Source organism: Myotis daubentonii, chromosome 12 (assembly GCF_963259705.1).
Source record: "Myotis daubentonii chromosome 12, mMyoDau2.1, whole genome shotgun sequence".
NCBI classification, from domain to species: domain Eukaryota; kingdom Metazoa; phylum Chordata; class Mammalia; order Chiroptera; family Vespertilionidae; genus Myotis; species Myotis daubentonii.
In genome coordinates, this window is record NC_081851.1 from 14,234,265 (window position 1) to 14,256,276 (window position 22,012).

At 45.4% G+C, this 22,012-nt stretch overlaps 1 protein-coding gene across 1 annotated transcript in view; it reads left to right on the plus strand.

Annotated features, from left to right (window-relative positions):
* Positions 1 to 19,652, plus strand: part of LOC132213903 (protein Daple-like) — an 80,542-nt gene extending 60,890 nt beyond the window's left edge. Inside the window, 1 exon segment of the mRNA XM_059660784.1 lies at positions 19,483 to 19,652. Within this exon segment, the coding sequence (XP_059516767.1) occupies positions 19,483 to 19,652 (170 nt within the window).
* The last annotated feature ends 2,360 nt before the right edge of the window (positions 19,653 to 22,012 follow it).

The window sequence follows — 22,012 nt, forward strand, 5'->3', positions numbered from 1 at the left end:
ACATGAGCCACCTGAGGCGGAACTAAGTCTGAAGTTATTATTAACTGTCTATGGACCCCATTAACCTTGTTTGTGTGTCTTGTGCAGTCTGTTGTCTTCGTGGTTGTGTTTTTTGTTTGACTTGCTGTTTTCAGTTACTTATTAGGCTCCTCATAGAGGACATATCCTGGTCTTTCCCTTCCTCCTTCATCCTGATTCTGACAACATCTGTAACTGGATTAAAGATCTTTTCTTTCAGGAGGCCCTCCAGGCTTTCAGTTGCAAGATCTCCCTACACACCCTTATCCTCATCTGCTATCTTTCCAGGCTGACTAAAAGTCATTTTTCTCCACAGGTCGGACCCCAGCCTCCAGGAGGGAGGACTACTACAGTGGTAGTCTGTGGTTTTCTCCACAACTCCCACTGTTTCTATTTCCCCCCTCTGTAGGAATTGTCTTCCTCTGACTCAAAATAGGAGAGGGAGACAAGCAACGGGCCCTGGGCTGGGGGACAAGGGGGGTGTCGGCTGTTAATTATGAAGCAGGGAAAGGTAGGTTTTTGTTGATTTTTACTGGCTGAAGACCACTCTGCTGGTGTAGGGGTCTGGTCCGTAGCCTACTAGGTGTCTTATCAGAACTTCAGTAGATTCAAGGTCGCAAGTTTTCTGCAAGTACAATTAATCTTTCTCTGCCCCATTTTATTCTTTTTAACCCTTCGAATACTAAATTAGACCGATACAATATACTTTAAGTTCATAAATATTAATCTAAAAATGCTGACTAGGATGATGACACATTTGTAATTCCTTAACTAATAAAGAATTTAAAGATTTAAAAAAATAATAAATAAATGCTGACAATTCACTTTTGGTAATCATTATAGGATTGACATTTCTAAGAATAACGAATTCTAATACATTAAACACACACACACACACACACACACACACACACACACACACACACACACTAAATTCCCAAGAGCCAAGTGGAGGAGAAATGGAGCTGAAGTCCGCAGCTGCCCTGGTGATTTAGAACTGGTTGCTAGGCAGACTCAGCCCCAGAAAGCCAGGTGAAAGAAGCGGGGGTAGGGGCTGGATTCGTGAGCTGCCTGCAGCAGCTCTGGAAGAAGCAGCAGCAGCTAGAAAAGTGGAGGACAGCAGACATTTACCTGATACTAGAGCTGCCCCACTGCCGCCTAGTGAGTAATGAGTGTTTTGCAACAAGCAATACAAAACTTAGGCCTTTGGATTGCTGGCTACAGCAGTTAAACCAGAAGCCAGTGACTGTTACTAGCCTTCCTGCAGCCCCAGGAATAGAGCAGTGAGCTCAGGATCTGTGAAAGCAGAAGATAGAGCTGGTGAAAGCTCCCTGTTTGCAAATGTACTGAAAGGGTTCAGTACCTGTTGCTGCTGGAAGAAGAGGGGCTGATATCCCCTTACAGTGCACTCCCTTGGGAGAGGCCTGTTTGCTGCTATGCCACAAAGGGGACTGGTTGGAAGACAAGGGGCCTAATACCCAAGTCACTGCCACAGGAGTGTTTTGCAATATGCAAAGCTGTTTCTAACTGCAACTCTGGCTGTTTTGGACTGGCAGCTTAAAGTCAAAGGGCCAAGGAAAGACACTCTCCCTGGACTGGGGAGCCTTCAGGACTTTGAGATTCTCCAAGAGAGGAGGAGTCTGACTGAGGGACTGGCTGAGGTCCCATTGGGTTAGGAGAACCGGAGTTTGCATATTGAACTTATAAACTACAGTTTTCTAGACAGAGGTCCAAGCCCAGTTGTATAGTGGTTAAGCTGCCTGTGTATAGCAAAACAACTCAGAATACATTTTAGGGAAATTGGACAGACAGTGTTTGTGGCTAGAAAAAAAAGGAACTGGCCACCAAACACATCCCTGACAGTAGCCTTCAGAAAACTGTATAATAGACTTCAATAATGCCTGCATCTTCATGGACATGACTCCAGAGAGACAAGGACAGTTTTCCTTTGTATGAGAAGGTCAAAAATAGAAGGTCACCTCCCTAAGGTGTTTGTATAGCTCTACCATGTGTCATGTTTAGTAGTAAAAGATTTAGCTGTCAGAAGTGGCCGCAGTGCCAATGTTATACTTCATTATGGGTATGTAAGACAAGGGCCATAGCCAAAGTGGTACTCACCCAGAGTCTCATCCCCTAGAAAAGGCCAGTAAGCTATTTGTCCAAAGGACTTGACCCCTTTACATTTGGGTGACCTACTTGCCTCTGGGCAGTAGCAGCCACAGCTATGCTTATCAAAAAAGCAAATAAGTTAACCATAGGGTAGGAACTAATGGCCCACATGCAGTCAAGACTTTACTCCAGAACACACTGGAGCGCTAGATGTCAAAGCTCAATTCACCCAGTTTCAGGTGCTCCAGCGGGCAAAAGAAAAATCAGTAACAATTTATAATGGTAGCAGGTACTCCTTTGCAATGGCTCATGTACATAATGCTATTTACAAGGTAAGGAGACTCCACAGAAGCAAGAGGGAACCGGGCCACAGACAAAGCGGCCTGGGAGGCTGCCCTAAAACCACTGGGGCCTCTACAGATTCTAGTGACTCTTTCAGACGCTGACCTGCCCAATCTAGAAAAGCTGAAATCCATAACCAATCTTTTCTCAAGTTCTTGCAGGCTTTACAGTCCACCCAGAAAGCAGTCCAGAAGCACGTCCAAGATGCTCTGCCTGTACCAAATTCTGATCTGGTCCATCCCTTCCAACCTGGTGACTCTGTTTAGATAAAGAAATCTGCCACCCAAGGACTGACTCCTACATGAAAAGGACCACCCCCATGGCAATCAAGGTCGACGGGATCCTGAAGTGTCTTCATCACACCCAGCTTAAGACGGCCATGGAAAATAGAGAGTCCAGGACTCTTTGGACCCTCTAGAGATTATTCCTGGCCCTCATTCCAGGCCCTTATAAGCAAGCCCACTGACTTTATTTGGCAGAGAATTAATTCTATTAAGCTTATAGTCCTCAGGTGTCAATATAACTCCCTCCCCAACAATGACCCAAAAGAGTCAATGATTTGACTCCTGTATAGAAAACCAGTGGGGAATGAAGTATCCATCTTCCCCAGACAAAGTTATCAGTGCTGGCACCAGGCCAAGCCTTTCGTTGAGGTCTCAAAGACCCAGCACATAGGGGCTTTTTAAGACTCACAAAGGGGACCAGAAAACCCCATTTTTGGGAGACAAAGAGGGTAAAAAGATACAAATACAGGAAACTTTCTGAGTGACTTCGCCCAGAATTCTAGAGTCATTTTTCTCTGGGCCCGTGTGTAATAATAAATGTAACTCCATCTCTCTATGCGTTGCTTGGTTTTTCTCCAGGCTTCTGTAACACCTGCACTGATTGAAAGATTTAACTGTTAATACTATAATTACAAGACACATTTCAGTATTGGAGATTAAGAACAAGGTCAAGTTCAACTCAGAGCATGGTCTAGACTCTAGAATGACAAAAACAACCACTCAGAGAGGTAGGACAAGTTCTCATTCATTATTACTCTGCTTCTTTTTTAAATTGTAACTTTAAAAAAATATATGTTTTTATTGATTTTAGAGAGAGAGGACGGGAGAGGATGAGAGAGATAGAGAGAGAGAAACATTGATGAATGTTCAAGCCCTCCCCCTACTGGGGATGGAGTCTGCAACCCGGGCATGCGCCCTGACCGAAATCGAACTGGTGACATTTTGGTACACAGGATCACGCTCAACCAACTGAGCCACACTGGCCAGGGCTTCCTACTTCTGGACAATCTGCCACAGCGAGCATGTCCTGCTGGACAGTCAGGGTGTGTCCCAGTCATGTCCCGTGCTGTGTGCCCCCTCTACCCGTCCACCGTGCACCTCTGTAGAAAGGCCCTTTCCTGCCGTCTTCACAGGGCACATCTCCAATCCTTCAAATCCCATTTCAAACGCCCCTTGTCTTACAAGCTAACTCACACATCTTCACTTAGATCAGTGCTTCTCAACCTTCCTAATGCCGCGACCCTTTAATATAGTTCCTCATGTTGTGGTGATCCCCAACAATAAAATTATCTTCGTTGCTACTTCATAACTGTAATTTTGCTACTGTTATGAATCTTAACGTAAATATCTGATATGCAGGATGTATTTAGGTGACACCTGTGAAAGGGTGGTTCGACTCTCAAAGGGGTCGCGACCCAAGGTTGAAAACCGCTGCCTTAGATGAATGCTATGACATACTGCACCAGCTACCTGTCATTACATTTGCATTTATTTACACACTAGAGGCCTGATGCATGAAATTTGTGCAAGGGGCTTGGCCCTCACAGCCCCTCATAGCCTCGGCTGGCCCTTACTTCCCCGGCTTTGTCCGGAAGGTCTTCCAGGTGGTCGTTCTGCTGTTCGGTCTATTTAGGGTAATAGCTCTTTATTATATAGGATATAATTACAACAGCAGTCAATACTTAGAGCTCACACTTTCAGTGTGTTAATGGGTGCCATGCACTATAAAGAGTAGCTAAGTGTTGTATGTGTATTTTCTCATTAAAGCTCATTATAGATGATGGGGTTATATTTCTGCTGTGCCTGTTTTAAAGATATAGACATTGAGACCCCAGGGGAGGCAGTGCTTTCACTTGTCCAAGAGGTTCCTGAGTTAGAAATGGATAAACCTAGATTCTCCTAGTGTAAAGGCTCCCTGCAGAAAATGCCACTCAAAAACCCAAACCCTGGAGAATCCCAAGTGTTGTCAAGAATAACTGGAACGCTCATACACGACTGGTGACCGTGTAAAATGGTGCAGTCATTTTGGAAAACAGTTTGGTAGCTTCGTAAAAACAAACACCAGATGCCCCAACAATCCCACTCCGAGGTGTCTATTACCCATGAGAAATACATATGTCCACCTTAAAAAAAAACTCATACACAACTACTCAGCACAGTTTTATCCATAATTGCCCAAACTTAGAAACAACCCAGATGTCCATCAACTAATGTATGGATAAACACTCTATGGTACATCCTGCCAATGGAACACAGGCCCACCTCACTTTATTGGGCATCACAGATACTGAATTTTTTACAAATTGAAGATTTGTGGCAACCCTGCACTGAGAAAGTATATTAGCCATTTTTCCTACAGGCTCATATAAGGGTAAGCATTTTTAAATTAATATTTATATTTATTTTTAGAGAGAGAGGAAGGGAAAGGGAGAGAGAAAGAGAAACATTGGTGTGAGAACAGAACATTGATTGGCTGCTTCCTGCATGCCTCCTGCTGACGAGGATCAAGCCTGAAACCCAGGCAATGTGCCCTGAATGGGAATTGAACCAGCAACCTTTTGGTGCATGGGATGATACCCACCCAACTGAGCCACACCAGCCAGGTGCCTACTTTAAATTAAGGTATATATATTGTTTTCTAGACATAAAGACCGAGCTCACAGTATCCCCAAGGTGTGCCTGTACTGTTTAGAATGAAAAAGAACAAACTTCTAATACGTGCATCGGCATGGATGAATCTTGGAAGCATTAGGCTGAGTGAAAGCTTGACTCACAAGGCCACATACTGTATGATCTGATGTATAAGACATTCTGGAAAAGGCAAAAGTATTGGGAAAGAAAACAGGAGTGATTGCCTGGGGCTGAGGCTGGGCTGGAGCATTGATGACTAAGAGGCAGAGGTGCTGCTTGGGTGATGGACCCATTCTCTATCTGACTGTTTGGACAGTTACATGACTGTATACGTTTGTCAAAACTCAACAAACAACATTAAAAAGTTACCTGGCCCTAGCTGGTTTTGCTCAGTGGATAGAGCATTGGCCTGCAGACCTAAGGGTCTCTGATTCGATTCTGGTCAAGGGCATATGCCTGGATTGCAGGCTTGATCCCCAGTAGGGGGCGTGCAGAAGGCAGCTAATCAATGATTCTCATCATTGAAGTTTCTGTATCTCTTTCCCTCTCCCTTTCTGTCTGAAATCAATTATATATATATATATATATATATATATATATTATCTGCCCTCGCCCATGTGCTCAGTGTCAGCCTACGCACCCAAGGTCATGGGTCTGATTCCTGGTCAAGGGCACATACCTGGGTTGGAGGTTCAATCTGGGGCCTGGATGGGGCACGTATGGGAGGCAACCAATCAATGTGTCTCTCTCACATCAGTGTTTCTGTTTCTCTCTCCCCTGCCTTCCTTCCCTCCATCCCACTCTGTCTAAAAATCAATGAGAAAAATATCCTCAGGTGAGGATTAAAAAAGAAAAAAAAAAGTTCTCTGAAGATAGGCTCATGGATCAGTAAGCCCAATTAGAAGTTCTCCACACTATTTCTGACCAAATCTATCCTTTGTGCGAAGTAGTAAGTGGAAGAGTAAGCTAATCTGAACTTTATTACCATTCCATTTCCTTAGCGATCTTTGGCAGACGAGTTAATGAGGAAAAAATAACCAACAAAAGGTGACAAGCAGGGAAGCTGGGAGCAGAGATGGCCCACATGCTGAGTGACCTGAGCTCCCAGACAGGCAGGAGCCGCACCAGCTTCACAAGTCTCTTGATCCTCTGTTCAAAGACCTCAGTGTTACCAGATGCTGCTGGCTGCCTCCTCCTCATCATCATCTGAGGGAAAACACTGCCATGTGCTTAAAAAAGTTAACAAATGTCACAACTTTAAGTAAAAACACAACCAAGTATTTTCATTTTAATTAAAAAACAAGGTATTTTGCTATAACACAACAAAGTCTTTTCAGCACCAGTGCCATCCCTGGCAACTTCATCATTGTTGCCCAAAAAAAAAAAAAAAAAAAAAAAAGGATGGGGGGAGGGGAGTTTAAAAAGCATATCTGGCCTGGCCAGTGTAGCTCAGGGTTTGAGGGTCAACCCATGAACCAGGAGGTCACCTTTCCATTCCTAGTCAGGGCACATACCTGGGTTGCGTGCTTGATCCCCAATAGGGGGTGTGCAGGATGATGTATCTCTATCATCACTGATGTTTCTCTCTCTCTCTCTCTCTCTCTCTCTCTCTCTCTCTCTCTCTCTCTCCCTCTCTCTCCTCTTCCTTCCTTTCCCTTAAATCAATAAAAACGATATTGTGGGTGTTTTTTTGGCTTTGTGGCTAGAGCATGGACCCTTGCACCAAGAGGGCACATGCTGGAGTTTCGGACTCCATCCCCCGCAGGAGGCTTGCAGGCAATGGATGTTTCTCTCTCATCGATGTTTCTATCTCTCCCTTCCTCTCTCTCTAAAATCAATAAAAATACATTGAAAATATTTTAAAAATAAATAATTACCCTAAAGAATTTTTTTAAAAACCATATCTGACCTTAGGTCCAACCACCTGCATACCAGACCCCAAACTCCTTTCTGTCCCAAGAAGAGGGCCTGGCACGGCCGAGGCAGCAGCAGTGGGGAGGCCTGAGTAAGGGGAAGGTCCAAGGCTGTCAGGCTCAGAGCTGCAGGAGGCACGGACCACCCCTGTCTGACTCTCCATGCCCACTGCCCACGGCAGGGGCTGGCCAGGGAACATACTGGAAGTTGCTCTGTATTTCTGGAGGGCAATCTGCCTGATACAACACAACTGCATGTCTACACCCTTGGACGAGGGATAGATAGTCTCTGGATTAACCTGGTTATGAGTTTAGCGGAGTGCTCAATGAGAAGGAGCAAAGAAAGGCTCCTCACACTTGCTCATTTCCTTCAGGAGAGGCTCAGGTGTGCTGGCAAGAAAAGAAGCACTCAGATAAAGTGACCAAGACTTCAGCATGGAGCAAAACATTTTTAACACGTGAATTTCCTATTTGTGTTAGAACAGGGCCATCTTCTCAGATGCCTCCTGTTTGCTTGATCTCTAAGGCCAGGAAGGGAGTTGCCCCTTGGGAGCTATACCCCTTCTGGAGACTGAAAGATCCACTTCCACACCTTTCCCACAAGGGGTGCCACCATTCAGGGGGAGCTCCTAAGTCCTGCAAAAGCAGGGTGTGCTGTGACCTAGATTTGTGGTGGACACCTGAGTCAATCCCTTTCAGCGCAGATACCTTTGCAGACATTTCTATGTCACTGATGAGTGAGAATGGAAGCTGACCCTTCTGTGGGGGCATCAGCTCAGTAAATAAGTCTCTTTCTTTTCTCTTCTTTTTTAAAATATATTTTATTGATTTTTTACAGAGAGGAAGGAAGAGGGATAGAGAGTTAGAAACATCCATGAGAGAGAAACATCGATCAGCTGCCTCCTGCACACCCCCTACTGGGGATGTGCCCGTAACCAAGGTACATGCCCTTGACCAGAATCAAACCTGGTACCCTTCAGTCTGCAGGCCGACGCTCTATCCACTGAGCCAAACCAGTGACGGCATAAGTCTCTTTCTTACCTGTGAACCGTAGAAATACATTTTCCCACAATAATGTGAGAAAGATTACTGATGTCATTAGAGTATTTTGCCTCTAAGGACTTATTTGAAAAGTATTTTTAAATTGTTTCAAATCATTATTTGAAATAAAGCAATTATGACTTTATTATTTTTAAAATATAAAAGTAACATGTAGAGTGTTGTAAAAATTTGAATGACTAGAAATAAGGAGAAAGTGACAGCCACCTCCCTCCCCTCTAGTTTGGTAGTCCCTCGCCCTATCTTGTTCTATGCAAATGTGAACAAATACATTCCACAGTGAATCTCAAAAGGAAGACCTTTTCTTTGAAAGTTGCAAACTGCCTAGGTGTAGAAGCAGGAGGTAGAAGGCCTCTCTAATCCTGCTTCCAGTCCCCACTCCCGCTCCTAGGGGCAGCCTTGGGAACAGCTCACATAAACCCACCCATGAAGGTGCACAAACGCAGCTCTTCATGGACCAAAGTGGAGTCACAGTACACATCCTATCCTCTACTTCCCTTGTTTATACAATAATATACATGGGAAGTGTTTCTGTACCAATGCACAGGCCTTCACCTCATTAAAACAAAAAAGCTGTGACGGCCCTGGCCCTGAGGCTCAGTTAGTTGGAGCGTCTTCCCATATACCAAAAGATTTCGGGTTCGCCCCCCAGTCAGGGCACACAGCTAGGTTGTGGGTTTGCCTACTGGTCAGGGCACATACCTAGGTTACAGGTTTGATCCTTGGTCGGACTCACGGGGGAGGAAACCATCAATGTTTCTCTCTCACATCGATGTTTTTCTCTCCCTTCCTCTCTCTAAGATTAATTTTTAAAAAAGCAGCTGTGACTTCACTTTAGGAAAGATTGAATATACATATTTTCCTCCTACTGAAAACAACAAAACCCCTGAACATTATTATTAAAACCACCAAATCCTAAGAAGTCTGGGCTTGGATATGTATTGGGGGCAGGGCAGATGGACACAATGAAGTGCCCCCACCCCTTCTGTCCATGACGTCAGAGGACTAGTGCAGTCAGGACTTGTCCAATGTGTATTATTATACGAAAAAAACTAATAAAACTAATAGCAGCGTACAATGCAGACTGTGAGTCCACTTTGGTTCACCCAGAGCTGTGTTTGTGCGCATACGTGTGTGGATTTATGTCGTATGAGGTCCTGTCCACCTGGTGGTGTCAGCAGAGGTGGTGGAGGGCCCGGGGGGAGGGGGGGCTGGTATGACCTGAGTTAAACCTTTGGGGTTAGAAAATATGATAATCCCCATTCTAAAACTGGGGGATGCTGCAACTTGGAAACTGAGTTACACAGACGCAGGGGGACTAGAGCCCTGAATTTTTTGTAAACCAGGGATCTTCATCATCCTCTTCCTGACTGTCCGACTTTATCTCTATGTGAATTTCCGACTTATATCCTAGACTTAGATTTCTGTGTGTGTGCCCATTTTACAGTTAGATTTCTATGTGTGTGCCCATTTTACAGTTAGATTTCTGTGTGTGTGCTCATTTTAGAATTTAGATTGTGTTCTCAAATTTTAAGGGCTCTTTTTATATCAAAGATAGGAATCGTCTGTTAGGTACATATTGCACACATTGGTACCAGTGTGTCTGTCAGTCTCAGGGGTTACATCTGCTCACAGTGGCTGCCAGGCCTGTGTCCCTGTCCCACCTCCAGAGGAAAGGCAGAGTCACTGAGAACCCGGGACCAGGACTCACCTTCCCCCAAATTGGAGGGAACTGGGCTGGTGCAGCACCGTGATGACTGCTAATCCCACAGGAACCCACTGAAGAACATTCTCAGCAGACAGCGGTGCAAACATCTGCCAAAATCCCTTTTCTTTGCATCACTTCCCTCCCTGGCATGAGACTGTACATGCTGAACAGAAAATCAACAATCAAAGCACTCTCCCCACATGTTATTGAAATGCTAACAGAACATACATTCTGAAAACCTGAGTTATCTTGATCCTCAAAACTGAATTTCTGAAAAATTACCCCCTTGGAAGGAATATATTACCAACTTACTTTGCGGGATTAGGAATACCACTGGCGTCAAAATGTTTCAGAAACAGCCACCGCTTAATTCTCCTCTTTCACGGGCTGACTAGGAAATAAAAACCTAGATGAGACAGTCTGAAGCAATTCAGTTTATAAGCACAGACGAGGTCCTTTTAAAGGAACAACGTTAGTGTTCACTGTAGAATAAAACACTCTTCACAAGAAATAAATAGAAGCACAGCGGGGTCCCTGTGTATGGTACTTGCAGAGCTGAAGGTCATGCACAAACCCCATCCAGTTAAATTGCTCCTGAAACTCCCTGCACCTGAATGATGAGGTGGCAGCTGGTGCTCGAGTCCCCTGAGTGACACATGTGATAGGATGAGCTCAAATCCCACCCACAGCACCTGGGCTCAGGAAGCCTTGTGTCCCTGACAGAGAAACAGAGAAAAGAGCAAGTTCAACAGTTCATGGGATTTTCCTGTTCAGAACGTTGTCCAAGTGTCAACTGACAGGCCACTGGGGCCCACTTGGGAATCCTGCTCCCCCCCGCCTCCCCCCCCCCGTCCTGCCTACACTACACAGATGGGTGAATTTGCCTAAGAGAAATGAAAGGACGGTGTACAACCATCCATGTAAGAACTGTGGGCTCTCTGGGATGCCATGAGGCCCACAATATATACCACATCTTTCAAGCTATTAGACTATGGAGAGGTTTAACTACTATCACAGACCCACACCCACTGGCTCAATACTTCACATGATGTTCAGCTAATCCAAGTTTCTGGTGTTCCCTTTAAAAAATTACCACTTGGCCAGATCCCTTAATTAGAATCCACATTCACAAGGTTAACTTCCCTCTATCTCCAGGACAGAGAGAAACCCCAAGGTATATATTGTCCATTACCTGGCACATAACCTTTAGAACCTGAGGTCTGGCTTTGTTTAGTTACAGAACACATGTAGCTGACATCTGATTTGAGATTGTTTTTCTTTTTTTAAAAAAATGGTATTTGTTGTTTTGTTTGCTTGTTGTCACCAATCACTAGCCAATAGTAGGGTTTTCTGGTGTTGCTCAGTAATGCACCATGTTGTTTTTCCTTTTTACCCCTTTAACCATTTTTACCGTCCCCCAACCATGGCAGCCACTAGTCTGTCCTCTGCATCTATGAGGGTGTTTTGTTTTTAATTCCACATATAAGCCAGATCATATGGTATTTGTCTTTCTCTGTCCAACTTAGTTCACTTAGCATCATGCCCTGAAGACCATCTATGTTGTTGCAAATGGCAAGATTTCATTCCTTTTTATGACTGAATAACACTCTCCTGTGTATATGCCCCACATCTTCTTTATCCAGTTGTCTATGGGTGGACACTTAGGCTGCTTCCATAGCTGTGCTCTTGTAAGTAATGTTGCAATAAACACAGAGGCACATACATCCTTTTGAATTAGTGTTTGGGATTTCCTCATAGAACCATAAGTGAAATTGCTGGGTCGTATCATAGTTCTATTTTTAATTTTTTGAGGAACTTTCATACTTTTTTTCCCTAGTGGTTGCACCAATTTATAATCCTACCAACAGTGCCTAAGGGTTCCCTTTTCCCCACTTCCTCAAAACACTTGTCCCTTCTTGTCTTCTTGATAATGGTCTTTCTGGCAGTTGGGAGGTGACATTTTGTGGTTCTTATTTGCATTTTCCCTGTGATTAGTGACCTTATAATTTGATTTTAAATGCTACAGAATAGGCAGCACTATATGTAAAAGTGAAACCACTGCCATCCCCATTCCTCAAGGATTACAATTCTACTACACTAAAAACATCAAGTATTTTACTTGTTAATACAAGCTTTTTTTGAAACCTTCTCTTTTAACTAATACATTAGAAAGCTTTAACTTTCAACTGACATACATTGGGAATATAAGAAATTCTAAGGTCAAATAATATCCCAAGATCTGGAGATGAAGGATTTGACCTGATGAAACAATCACCATCAAGCAAGCATGGCAAGGTGCCAGTAACCTGAAACAATGAAAAAATTAAAGTCACTAATAAAAATTAAAAGGGGGCGGGGAGTGTTCAGCTCCATTCACTTGTAAATGTTTCATGACCTTGTAGCACAGTAAAGGTCTCTTACAGGAAACAAAAAGCAGATGCACTGGTCTCATCTGAACCAATGATTTGAAATGTAAAACTTTAACTTTGTGTTAAAGGGAAATAACTTTACGTTCACTTACCCTTTCCTTAGAGAGGCTAAATAAAACAAGTACTACACCTACACGCCCAGAGGTGTGATGGATGTCATTTGCACATATAAGATCTTTATACTAGCCACAGTTCCTTGTGAACAGAGCTAAAATTAAAGACTTCATACACACATTGGTATGTGAGCCCTGTGAATTTCCCTTTGCTCATTCTCCTCCCGCTCCTGGGACGACCACATACCTCTTTCCTGCCAATAAAACCCTACCATCCTTCAAGGTCTAGTTCTCCCTCCTCTGTGCTTCCACAGCACAGGGGGCTCATAACTGCTGCATTCTGCCATTGAGACAGTTCTAACAGTACCCACCCCATAGGGTGCTCTAAGGATTCCATGAGATAATGCACATGGTTAGAGCTCCATAAACACAGGTGTTTAATTATGTGTGCATAGGTTTCTTCCCTAATACCATGTAAGTTCCCTCAATATCTAGGAAGAGTGCCTTGTACCTCACAGATGCTTAATTTCATTCAACATACTTATCCTTCCAAACAGTTCACCTCTATGTCTGAGAAAACATTAGAAAACTCTACTCCAAACACTTCACATACACAGACATGCCACAATAGGACTATGAAGTGTTGTGCCAAAATACCAGCAGGAGGAAGCTTAGAGGATCACAGGGCCTTTCAGGAATTGTGCTCCAGACACGTGTGCACACACAGCACAGGGCGTGCAGGCACCTCTGCCACACCTGGTGCCCTCTCACTGAACCATTATCCTGCTTTAAGGTCTTTTGATGCCATAAGAGGGAGTTAATGAAGGTTCTTAGGGTGCAGGGACACACGGGAACTAGTGTGGCAGGGAAGTACATACTAAAGCAATGAAAATGTGAGGGAAGAGAAAATAAAGTAAAATAAACCACAGAAAACTAATCTTATCAAAAGAGCACCGACACCTTCATCTTCATTGCTGCCATGCAGTGCTGACTCAGGGGTTGGAAACCACCACGTCTCACTCCAGTCCCTTCATCCCTGTATTAACAGTCCCTGGGCATGATGTCCCAGGACTTAGGCGTCAACCTTGATTTTATCTGAAGAAAGCATAGCTTTCATCTTTGAAAAACACCTCCGAAATGTCATTTTTCTGTTTTCATCAGAGGGGATTTCTTAGACTTGAACCCTGAAAAGCATTGAATGAGATGATTCATAGGAATTATGACTTTGCTGAGTCAATAACGTGAGTAATTTTTATCTACATCTTCAAAGAACATTAAATAATCTAAAGATTTGAATCTGACCCCATATTTTCTAAACATAACCATGCCATTTCAGAAATACACTTTACATTCTCGCCTTAGAAATTAATTGCCTATCAACTGACAGATAAGAGAAGTTCACCTTCCATTGCATTCATTCAGCAGATGACTCACCTGGGGAGAAAGGTCCATGGGCTTTCTAGGCTGCCATGTGGCTCTGACTGCACAAATGATGCTCAGAACCGGAAATGATATTTTCCCATTTGAAGCATGTAGGAAACTCTCTGAAACACCAGGAAACCTCAACACCCCAAACAGTTAACAGGGACTATGCTGTCTGGGGCAGGGGGAGAAGGGTCTTTGACTTCTTTCTTTGTGCAATTCTGTGATTCCTTTTCGTTTAATATCAAGTACATAGGAGAACAGTATGGAGCTTCCTCAAAAAACTAAAAATGGAACTCCCATTTGACCCAGTGATCCCACTACTAGGAATATATCCCAACAAACCAGAAACGCCAATCAGAAAGGATATATGCACCCTATGTTCATAGCAGCACAATTCACCATATCTAAGATTTGGAAACAGCCTAAGTACCCATCAGCAGATGAGTGGATTAGAAAACTGTGGTACATCTACACAATGGAATACTATGCTGCTGTAAAAAAGAAGGAACTCTTGCCTTTTGCAACAGCATGGATGGAACTGGAAGCATTATGCTAGGTGAAATAAGCCAGTCAGATAAAGATAAATACCACATGATCTCACTCATTTGTGGATTATAGAGAACAACATAGACTGATGAAAAGGGACAGATCCAAAGACTGAGAAACAGCGATCAGGCTATCAATCCCCAGAAGGAAAGTTGGGGAGGGAGGGGGTATGGGGAAGAGATCAACCGAAGGACTTGTATACAGGCATATAAGCCAAACCAATGGACATGGACAACAGGGCGATGGGAGCATGAGTGTGCGGGGGGGGGGGGGGGGAGACAGGGGGGGAGGTTGGGGTTTAATGGGGGGGGGTGAGGACACATTTGTAATACCTTAACTAATAATTAAAAATAAAGGCAAGGACATTTAGGCAATGCCAAAAAAAATATCAAGTACATATATCACTTTAAAAATGATTAACAAAAACAAATTTTACAGGACTTATTTATAAAACAGAAAAGGAACTAATAAAATGAACCCAGACTCAGATCTTTACACTAGTAATAAATTACATTAAGTGAGATACATCTGAACTGAACTGGATTGATCAGAAAAGTCAGTGAAATTTCAGATACAAATGACCTTTTAGGACACGTGACCTTGTCAGAGCATTTCACGCATAGCCCCTTACCTGCCCCTCAGACAGACAAGGCAACAGCTCAGATACAGGCTTCCATCTTCTTCAAGGCCCATCCTACATAATAAAAGCCTAATATGCAAATTGACCAAACGGTGGAACGACTGGACACTATGATGCACACTGACCACTTGGGTGCAGGAGCTTTCCCCTGGTGGTCAGTGTGCTCCCACAGGGGGAGCACCGCTCACCGAGAAACCAGCCTCACAGCTGGTGAGCACAGTAGAGGTGGTGGGAGCCTCTCTTGCTTCCGTGTCAGCGCTAAGGATGTCCGACTGCTGACTTCTCCCAAGGACTCCTGGACTGCAAGAGGGTGCAGGCTGGGATGAGGGACCACCCCCTCCCCCATGCATGATTTTCATCCACTGGGCCTCTAGTACATTATATTCTTCCTGCAACTTATTTCTTTTAAAATGCCACTGTAGAACCTAGCCCCACAATATACATAAAACAGTGAAACACAACAGGGGCCAAAACTGTAAAGATGGGTTCAAATTCTGTAAATTTATGGTCAAAGTTGGCATCTTTCAAAGGAATAATCAATTTTTATTTTCAACAAATGTATTTTAGTATAGCACTTCTAAAACTAAGCTTTAAAAGTAATTAGAAATTACCCCAAATATGTCAGCTTAGGTCAAATTCAATCCACTGCCCTCCAAGCCCCTACTGCTAGGCAGATAGCAGTATCTCACAGGCATCCCAGTGGTTTTCCACATACGAAAGTTCCTGTCTCCCTCAACACCTAATACACATGAATTTATTTAAAATCTCCCTAAAGTAATATGTATTATCAACCTGCAGTCTTGGAGTACAAACTCCTTCTGACTATTATCTTGTGTTTAAGGTGAGACTGCATTTTATTTATTCTAAGGTCCCAAGGGGAGGAGAGTTTGGAGCCAGAATGTAATAGAGAAAATAATGGCTGAAAAATCCCAAAATCTGGCAAAAGACATAAGCTACAGATTTAATAAGCTACACAAATCCCAACTAGGATAAACCCAAGAAATCCATGCTGAGATACAACTATTTTACTCCCAGTTCAGATGAAAGAACACCACTTTTCTTGAATCATGAGTTAGATGTCTACAAGGATAAGCTAAGCAAAACCCACCAACCCCTTCAGAGCTTGTCTGCTTTCAGTGTCCTGACCAAAGTGTACATCAGCACCATGGACAGGGCCCATTCTCCTTGACCAGCCACATCTCAAAGGGAGACCTCATCTGCATCTACTAGGGCTGAAAGCAAGCCTGCCCTTTGTTCCAGAGGCTGACGTGCTCTTCCAAAACTGTTCCCTACACACCAAGGAATAAGGGCAGACAGTGCCCCGTGTAAGACAAGCAGAACCATGGGGGAGCCCCAGAGAACTGTCTCCCATCAGGCAACATGTAATTTTCACTTTCAGGAAATTGTGTTATGAATGAGCACCCTCTCCAATAGGAAGGTTCTTCAATACAAGTAAACTAAGTACAGAGAACCTAATTTGATAAAGGACATGGAGTAGTTATTCCTTGCTGTTATCACTAACCTAGTGACAGTACACGTTCCTGGCTATCTGACAGCTTCTGCAGTCAGGAGCAGGGCATGGCATAAGCGGTTCCTCTGATTTGGGGCTCACAAGACCAGGGTTTTGGCTGAGACTGTGGTCTCCCCTGAGTGTCAGAAGGAAAGGAGATGCTTCCAATTTCACCCCAGTTGTGGGCAGAATTCGGTTTCCTGCAGGTGTAGGACTGAGGGTGGATCTCCTGTGGCTGCGGCTGCAGGCGTCCTCAGCTCTGAGAGGCCACAGGGAGATTCTTGACCCGTGGGCCACTTGCTGCTGCCGAGCCCACAGAGCAAAGGGCCAGCAACTCCAGCTGAATGGGCACTGCAGTCTGTGAGGAACCCGTCAATGTGTCGGTACCACCACGGTGGACATGTGCTCTCCTGCTGTCTTCAGATGTGTTCCTGGATGGGGCTGGATGGGATCAGAATCAGTGGGGTGGATGCCAGGGTGTCCTACCCAAAGCCACCATTTGGGGTTGAGTAACAGTGTGTGTTTGTGAGGAGGGTGTGGGCACGAGGTGCCTGTGGACTTAGAAACTTGAGAGAAGTGGCCGCTGAATTGTCATTGAATGATCTGACTGTGTGTGTCTGTGTCCCACAGCCTGACCATTCCCTGACCCAAGGCCCTGACGGACAGCAAGTGGAGCAGGGTCCCAGGACAGGAAGCATTAACTGGGCTTTTCCCCAAAGGCCTTGGCTGGAAGCGCAGCTTCACAGTCCATGGAACCACCAGGGAGAAGGCGTGTTCTCCTGAGAGCTGGGGCTGCATCTGTGATTCTTGGGGGCAGGAGACCTGCAGCTGTGGGTGCCGGGTTTGCATTTCCTCCAGCTCTCACTCTAGCACCCAAACTAGTCATCCCTGACCAGGACCTTCAGGGACTTCCACCCTCTGCCCTGTGCACAGGTGCAGGCCCCGGTTCATGCAGCACAGCCCAGGGCCCTGGTGGGCACCACAGGGAAGTTCCCGTGCCCTTGGAAGGCAATGGGTGAGAACCTGCATGGCAGTGGTGCCCACTCAATCACACAGGACAATCTCCTTGCACCCGAGAGAGAAGAAATGAGACTTCACTGGCTCCTTCCTGCCTTATTCCTACAGATCAAACTTTGCCCCCTCTATCCTCAGGCCAGGGAAATACGTGGATATTTTGCTTTTAGGGAAATGACCATAGAGAACGGCAGCCCACTCTAAATTCTAAGAGTGACTCTGTCTTAGTGTTTGGGCTGCTATGATGAAAATACCATCAACCGCATGGCTTATAAGCAACAATCTATTTCTCATAGTTCTGCAGGCTGGGAAGTCTAAGATCACGGTGCTGGTAGTTTCAGTGTCTGCTGAGGGCCTGCTTTCTGGCTCATTGCCAACCTTCCCTTCACTGGGTCCTCACTTTGTGGAAGGGGAAGGAATGCCAGTCAGGAATGCTCCACTCTCATGACCTAAGCACCTCCTCCACACACCATCACATATAGCATATGGTTTCAACGTTGGAATTCGGGGGGGGGGGGGCAGGGGGCACAAGTATTCAGTCCTCTCAGCGCGCTCATTCTTGGATTGAAGTCTTCTGAGAAGAGGCATTTGAGCTAAACCCTGAGGGCTGCCATTCCAAACAAAGAAATGAGGGTGTACCCAGATCCCAAGACCACAAAGTGCAAGGTGTGTTTGGGGACGCTCAGGAGATGATCTTAGTGCAGACATAGGTTTCAGCCAATTTTATATTTCAGGATAAAGATTTGAACTTGATTTCTTAGGCCATAAGTTGTCTATTGAACATATATATGGGTCAAACTGCAACCTAGGTATGTGCCCTGATTGGAAATCAAACTCACCACCTTTTTTGGTTACAGGAGGACGCTCAACCAATTGAACAACGGGGTCAGAGCTCCACTGATATTTTTTAAAATATATATTTCTTTATTGATTTCAGAGAGGAAGGAAGGAGAGAGAGATAGAAACATCAATGATGAGAGAGAATCATCAACCAGCTGCCTCCTGCACACCCCCTACTGGGGATGGAGCCTGCAACCCAGGCATATGCCCTTGACCTGGGTCGAACCTGGGACCCCTCAGTCCGCAGGCTGACTCTGTATCCACTGAGTCAAGCCGGCTAGGGCTCCATTGGCATTTTTAACCTAGACATCCTATGCAGTGGGAGAGCAGAGCTCAGGAAAGTTTTCTAGTTTCCATCAGTGTGAGATTGTACAGCTAAGTCCATGGAGAGGGAGGGCCGGTAAAGCTGGGGTGCTTCATCCAGGTCTAGGGGTCACCTGGCAGTGTGTCTGTGAAGCTCAGAAATTGCACGCCTTTTCTGTGAGGATCTCCGTGTCTTTCCTGCACTTTTCACAGGGTCTGGCCCTACAGGGTGAAGGAGCACCAGCAGAGAGGAAATCAGTGCGCCCCTCACTGCCCCAGTCCCACAGGGGAGTGAGCAGAACCAGCCTGGAAGTGCGGCAGCTCCCGGTGGAGGCAGCTCAGGCTCATAGTGACAGGACCCAGAGCAGATGGAGAGGCCGGGATGGTCTGGTCACAGCTCAGACTCCAGCTGACCAGGTCCTGCTTCCGGGCTCCAGGCAGCACTGGGGATGGAGGCGGTACAGGCGGGCGGACCCAGCATCCTCCCCCAGGCGAGCAGAGCCTGACAGTGGGCTGTGGGGCGCCTCCCACAAGACCTGGTGCTTCAAGGCCCCGCCCCGAGTCCCCGTGCAAAGCAGGACGGGAAACTAAGGCGGGTCCCCTCATTTGGTTCTACAGCTGGGAGCTAATGCCCGCCATCCTTGGCTGCTGCCTGCAGGTTCTCGGGAGCGGGGGATGGAGGTGGAGGGAACGCTGCAGCGGCGGCGGAGTCCCAGTGACCAACTCTGCTGTGGCCCCGGGGGCGCAGCCGGGCCCAGTGCCTCACGCGTCCCGAGTGACTCAGGCGAGGCCTGGTTGGTGGTGCTTCTGATTGCCGCGTGTCCCTAACCCCGCACCCGACCGCCCTGGGCGGCATGGCCTGGGGGCTGGGCTTCGCGGCGCCCCTCCCAGCGCCACCCCAGCCTCCTTCAGAGCTGAGCATGGTGTCCACCAGGCCTCAGCTTCAGGCGGGCCCGCCCCGCAGCCATTGCTGCTGAGGCCCAGGCTCAGCCCTGGGGTCTCACAGACCCTGAGGCCCCGGACGCGGCCCTTCCGCCCCGACCTGGCTCCGGTGCCTCCTGTGCCTTCGGGTCCCCCCCCAGCCGCCTAGCCTGCTCTTGGCAGGTCCCTGTTCCCAGGAAGCAAGGCTGTGGTCTCCCTGTGAGAGCATCAGTTCAGTGCGGTGCTGTTATAGGGCCCTGGAAGCTCACACACAGTTGGGGCTGCAAAGATCTAAATATGCTAATCAGCACAAATTGGTCATTGTTCTGTGCAGACAATTCTTTAATTACAGATTCTGCGGCTTCCTCTCAGAGTTAATATGTTGGTTATCCTGTTGACTAGAACATAGGAAGGCCGGCTGGATTTTGTGGGTGTTTGGTGTAAGTTTTATAAGGCACTGTGGGGTGCACAGTCCTCTGCCAGGGGCTGTACCCCATGTGGACGCAGGGTAGTAGACAAAGAAGACATGAGAAGACAGAGGCATATAGGAGAGTCTTTTTTAAAAAATATTCATTTTTTTACAGAGAGGAAGTGGGGGAGAGAGAGAGTAGAAACATCAATGAGAGAGAAACATTATCAGCCTCCTCCTCCTGCTCACCCCCTACTGGGGATGTTCCTGCAATCAAGGTACATGCTCTGGACTGTGACCCTTCAGTCCGCAGGCCGAGGCTCTATCCACTGAGCCAAACTGTTTAGGGCAGGAGCCATTGCTAACAAGGAGCCATCAGACAAAACAGTTCTTCAAAGTAGCTTCACACAGTGGCTGCGCCAAGCAGCCCTTGCTAATACAGCAGCAAACAGCAGCCATACCAAGCAGCCACCCACCGGCTGGTTAGTAACACGTTTATACTAACTTAGACACAAAGGCTTCCTGCCCAACAGTGACATCAGTATTTGGGTTATAGTAAGGTACCCCTGCCCAGTGTGTACAGTACAATCTCTGTGTCCTTGTTTAGATTGGCCTTGAACATCCTGATTAGGGTTCCCCTGCTCAGTATGGCCTTGAACATCCGGCATACTCTGATGAGGCTCCCACAGGCACTATCTCAGTCATGGCCCAAGTTTAAGTGTTCTCAAAACTGACATCAGAAGGAGGAAAAAGTGTCATGAATGTGACATAACCGTTATCTCAGGAATAACACTTAATTCACAGAAAACATAACTGCAACCCTAGAGGAGCTGCATGGGAACTACAGGCTCAGATATTTTAGCCAAGAAAGCTGCGGGTGCCAAAAAGACCTCAGAGGAGAAACCAAGTCAAATTAAACAGTTTGTGATGTGAAAGCCATTTCAAACACTGTTTTTACAGGTTGTCTAGTGCTGACATGAATGTTTGTTTTGATTCCTGTATTTGAGGATTGCAGCTTAACCGCTATGCCACAAAACCGTTTTTCATATGAGTTGTCTGAGAGAGAACTGTCATCCACCTTCTACAGTGGCTGAATTTGACTGGCTGTCAGTTACTGTTCGTACAAATGTTCTGGAAGTAAGGGGTGAGGGCTCTTTCCACCCACAGCTCATCCACTTCTTTGTAGTAATAAGCAGAACTGTAGTAGATTATGTTCTTTCAAAGCTAGAACTGTTAAGTTTGCAAACAAGCATGACTGTTCCATTGCCAGTAATTTTATTCATGCCTTGGTCTTTTGGGTTTGCACCAGAAATTGGAATTGCTTGCAATTATATGTTTAGGTGGATTGAGGCTCAAAATTAATGATGACATTTAATAGTTTCTTAAAGCACCAAGTGGTTCAACTTTTGATGAGTTAGAAATATGTTGTTTTTGTTTGTTTCATTTCAATATGCCAGTGATCTGTTAGGTGTGCTTTTTAAATGTTGTTCCAGCATTTGAACAGAAATGCCCTTAAATGTTGAGGGCCATTTACTATAAAGTAAAACTTGTCTAAATCCTTAAATGTGAAATGTGGAGAAATTAGTGAGTAGTACTAGGAAATGTAAGATCAATATTGTCAGACATAAGTGCTTATCTCTAGGCCCAGTGATTTCCTACAGTTGATTTTGTCAGCAACTAACATGTAGCTGTAATGTTAATTATGTACTGATAGTGTAAGGTAACTATGAAATGGTAACTAATTACCTGAAATAACCAGGTCTGGAATGCCCTTTGATGTTATGATTACTTGTACACTTACAATGTGATAGGATTGTATGACACTCATCTAAGGATTAATGGCTCTTTTGTAAACTTC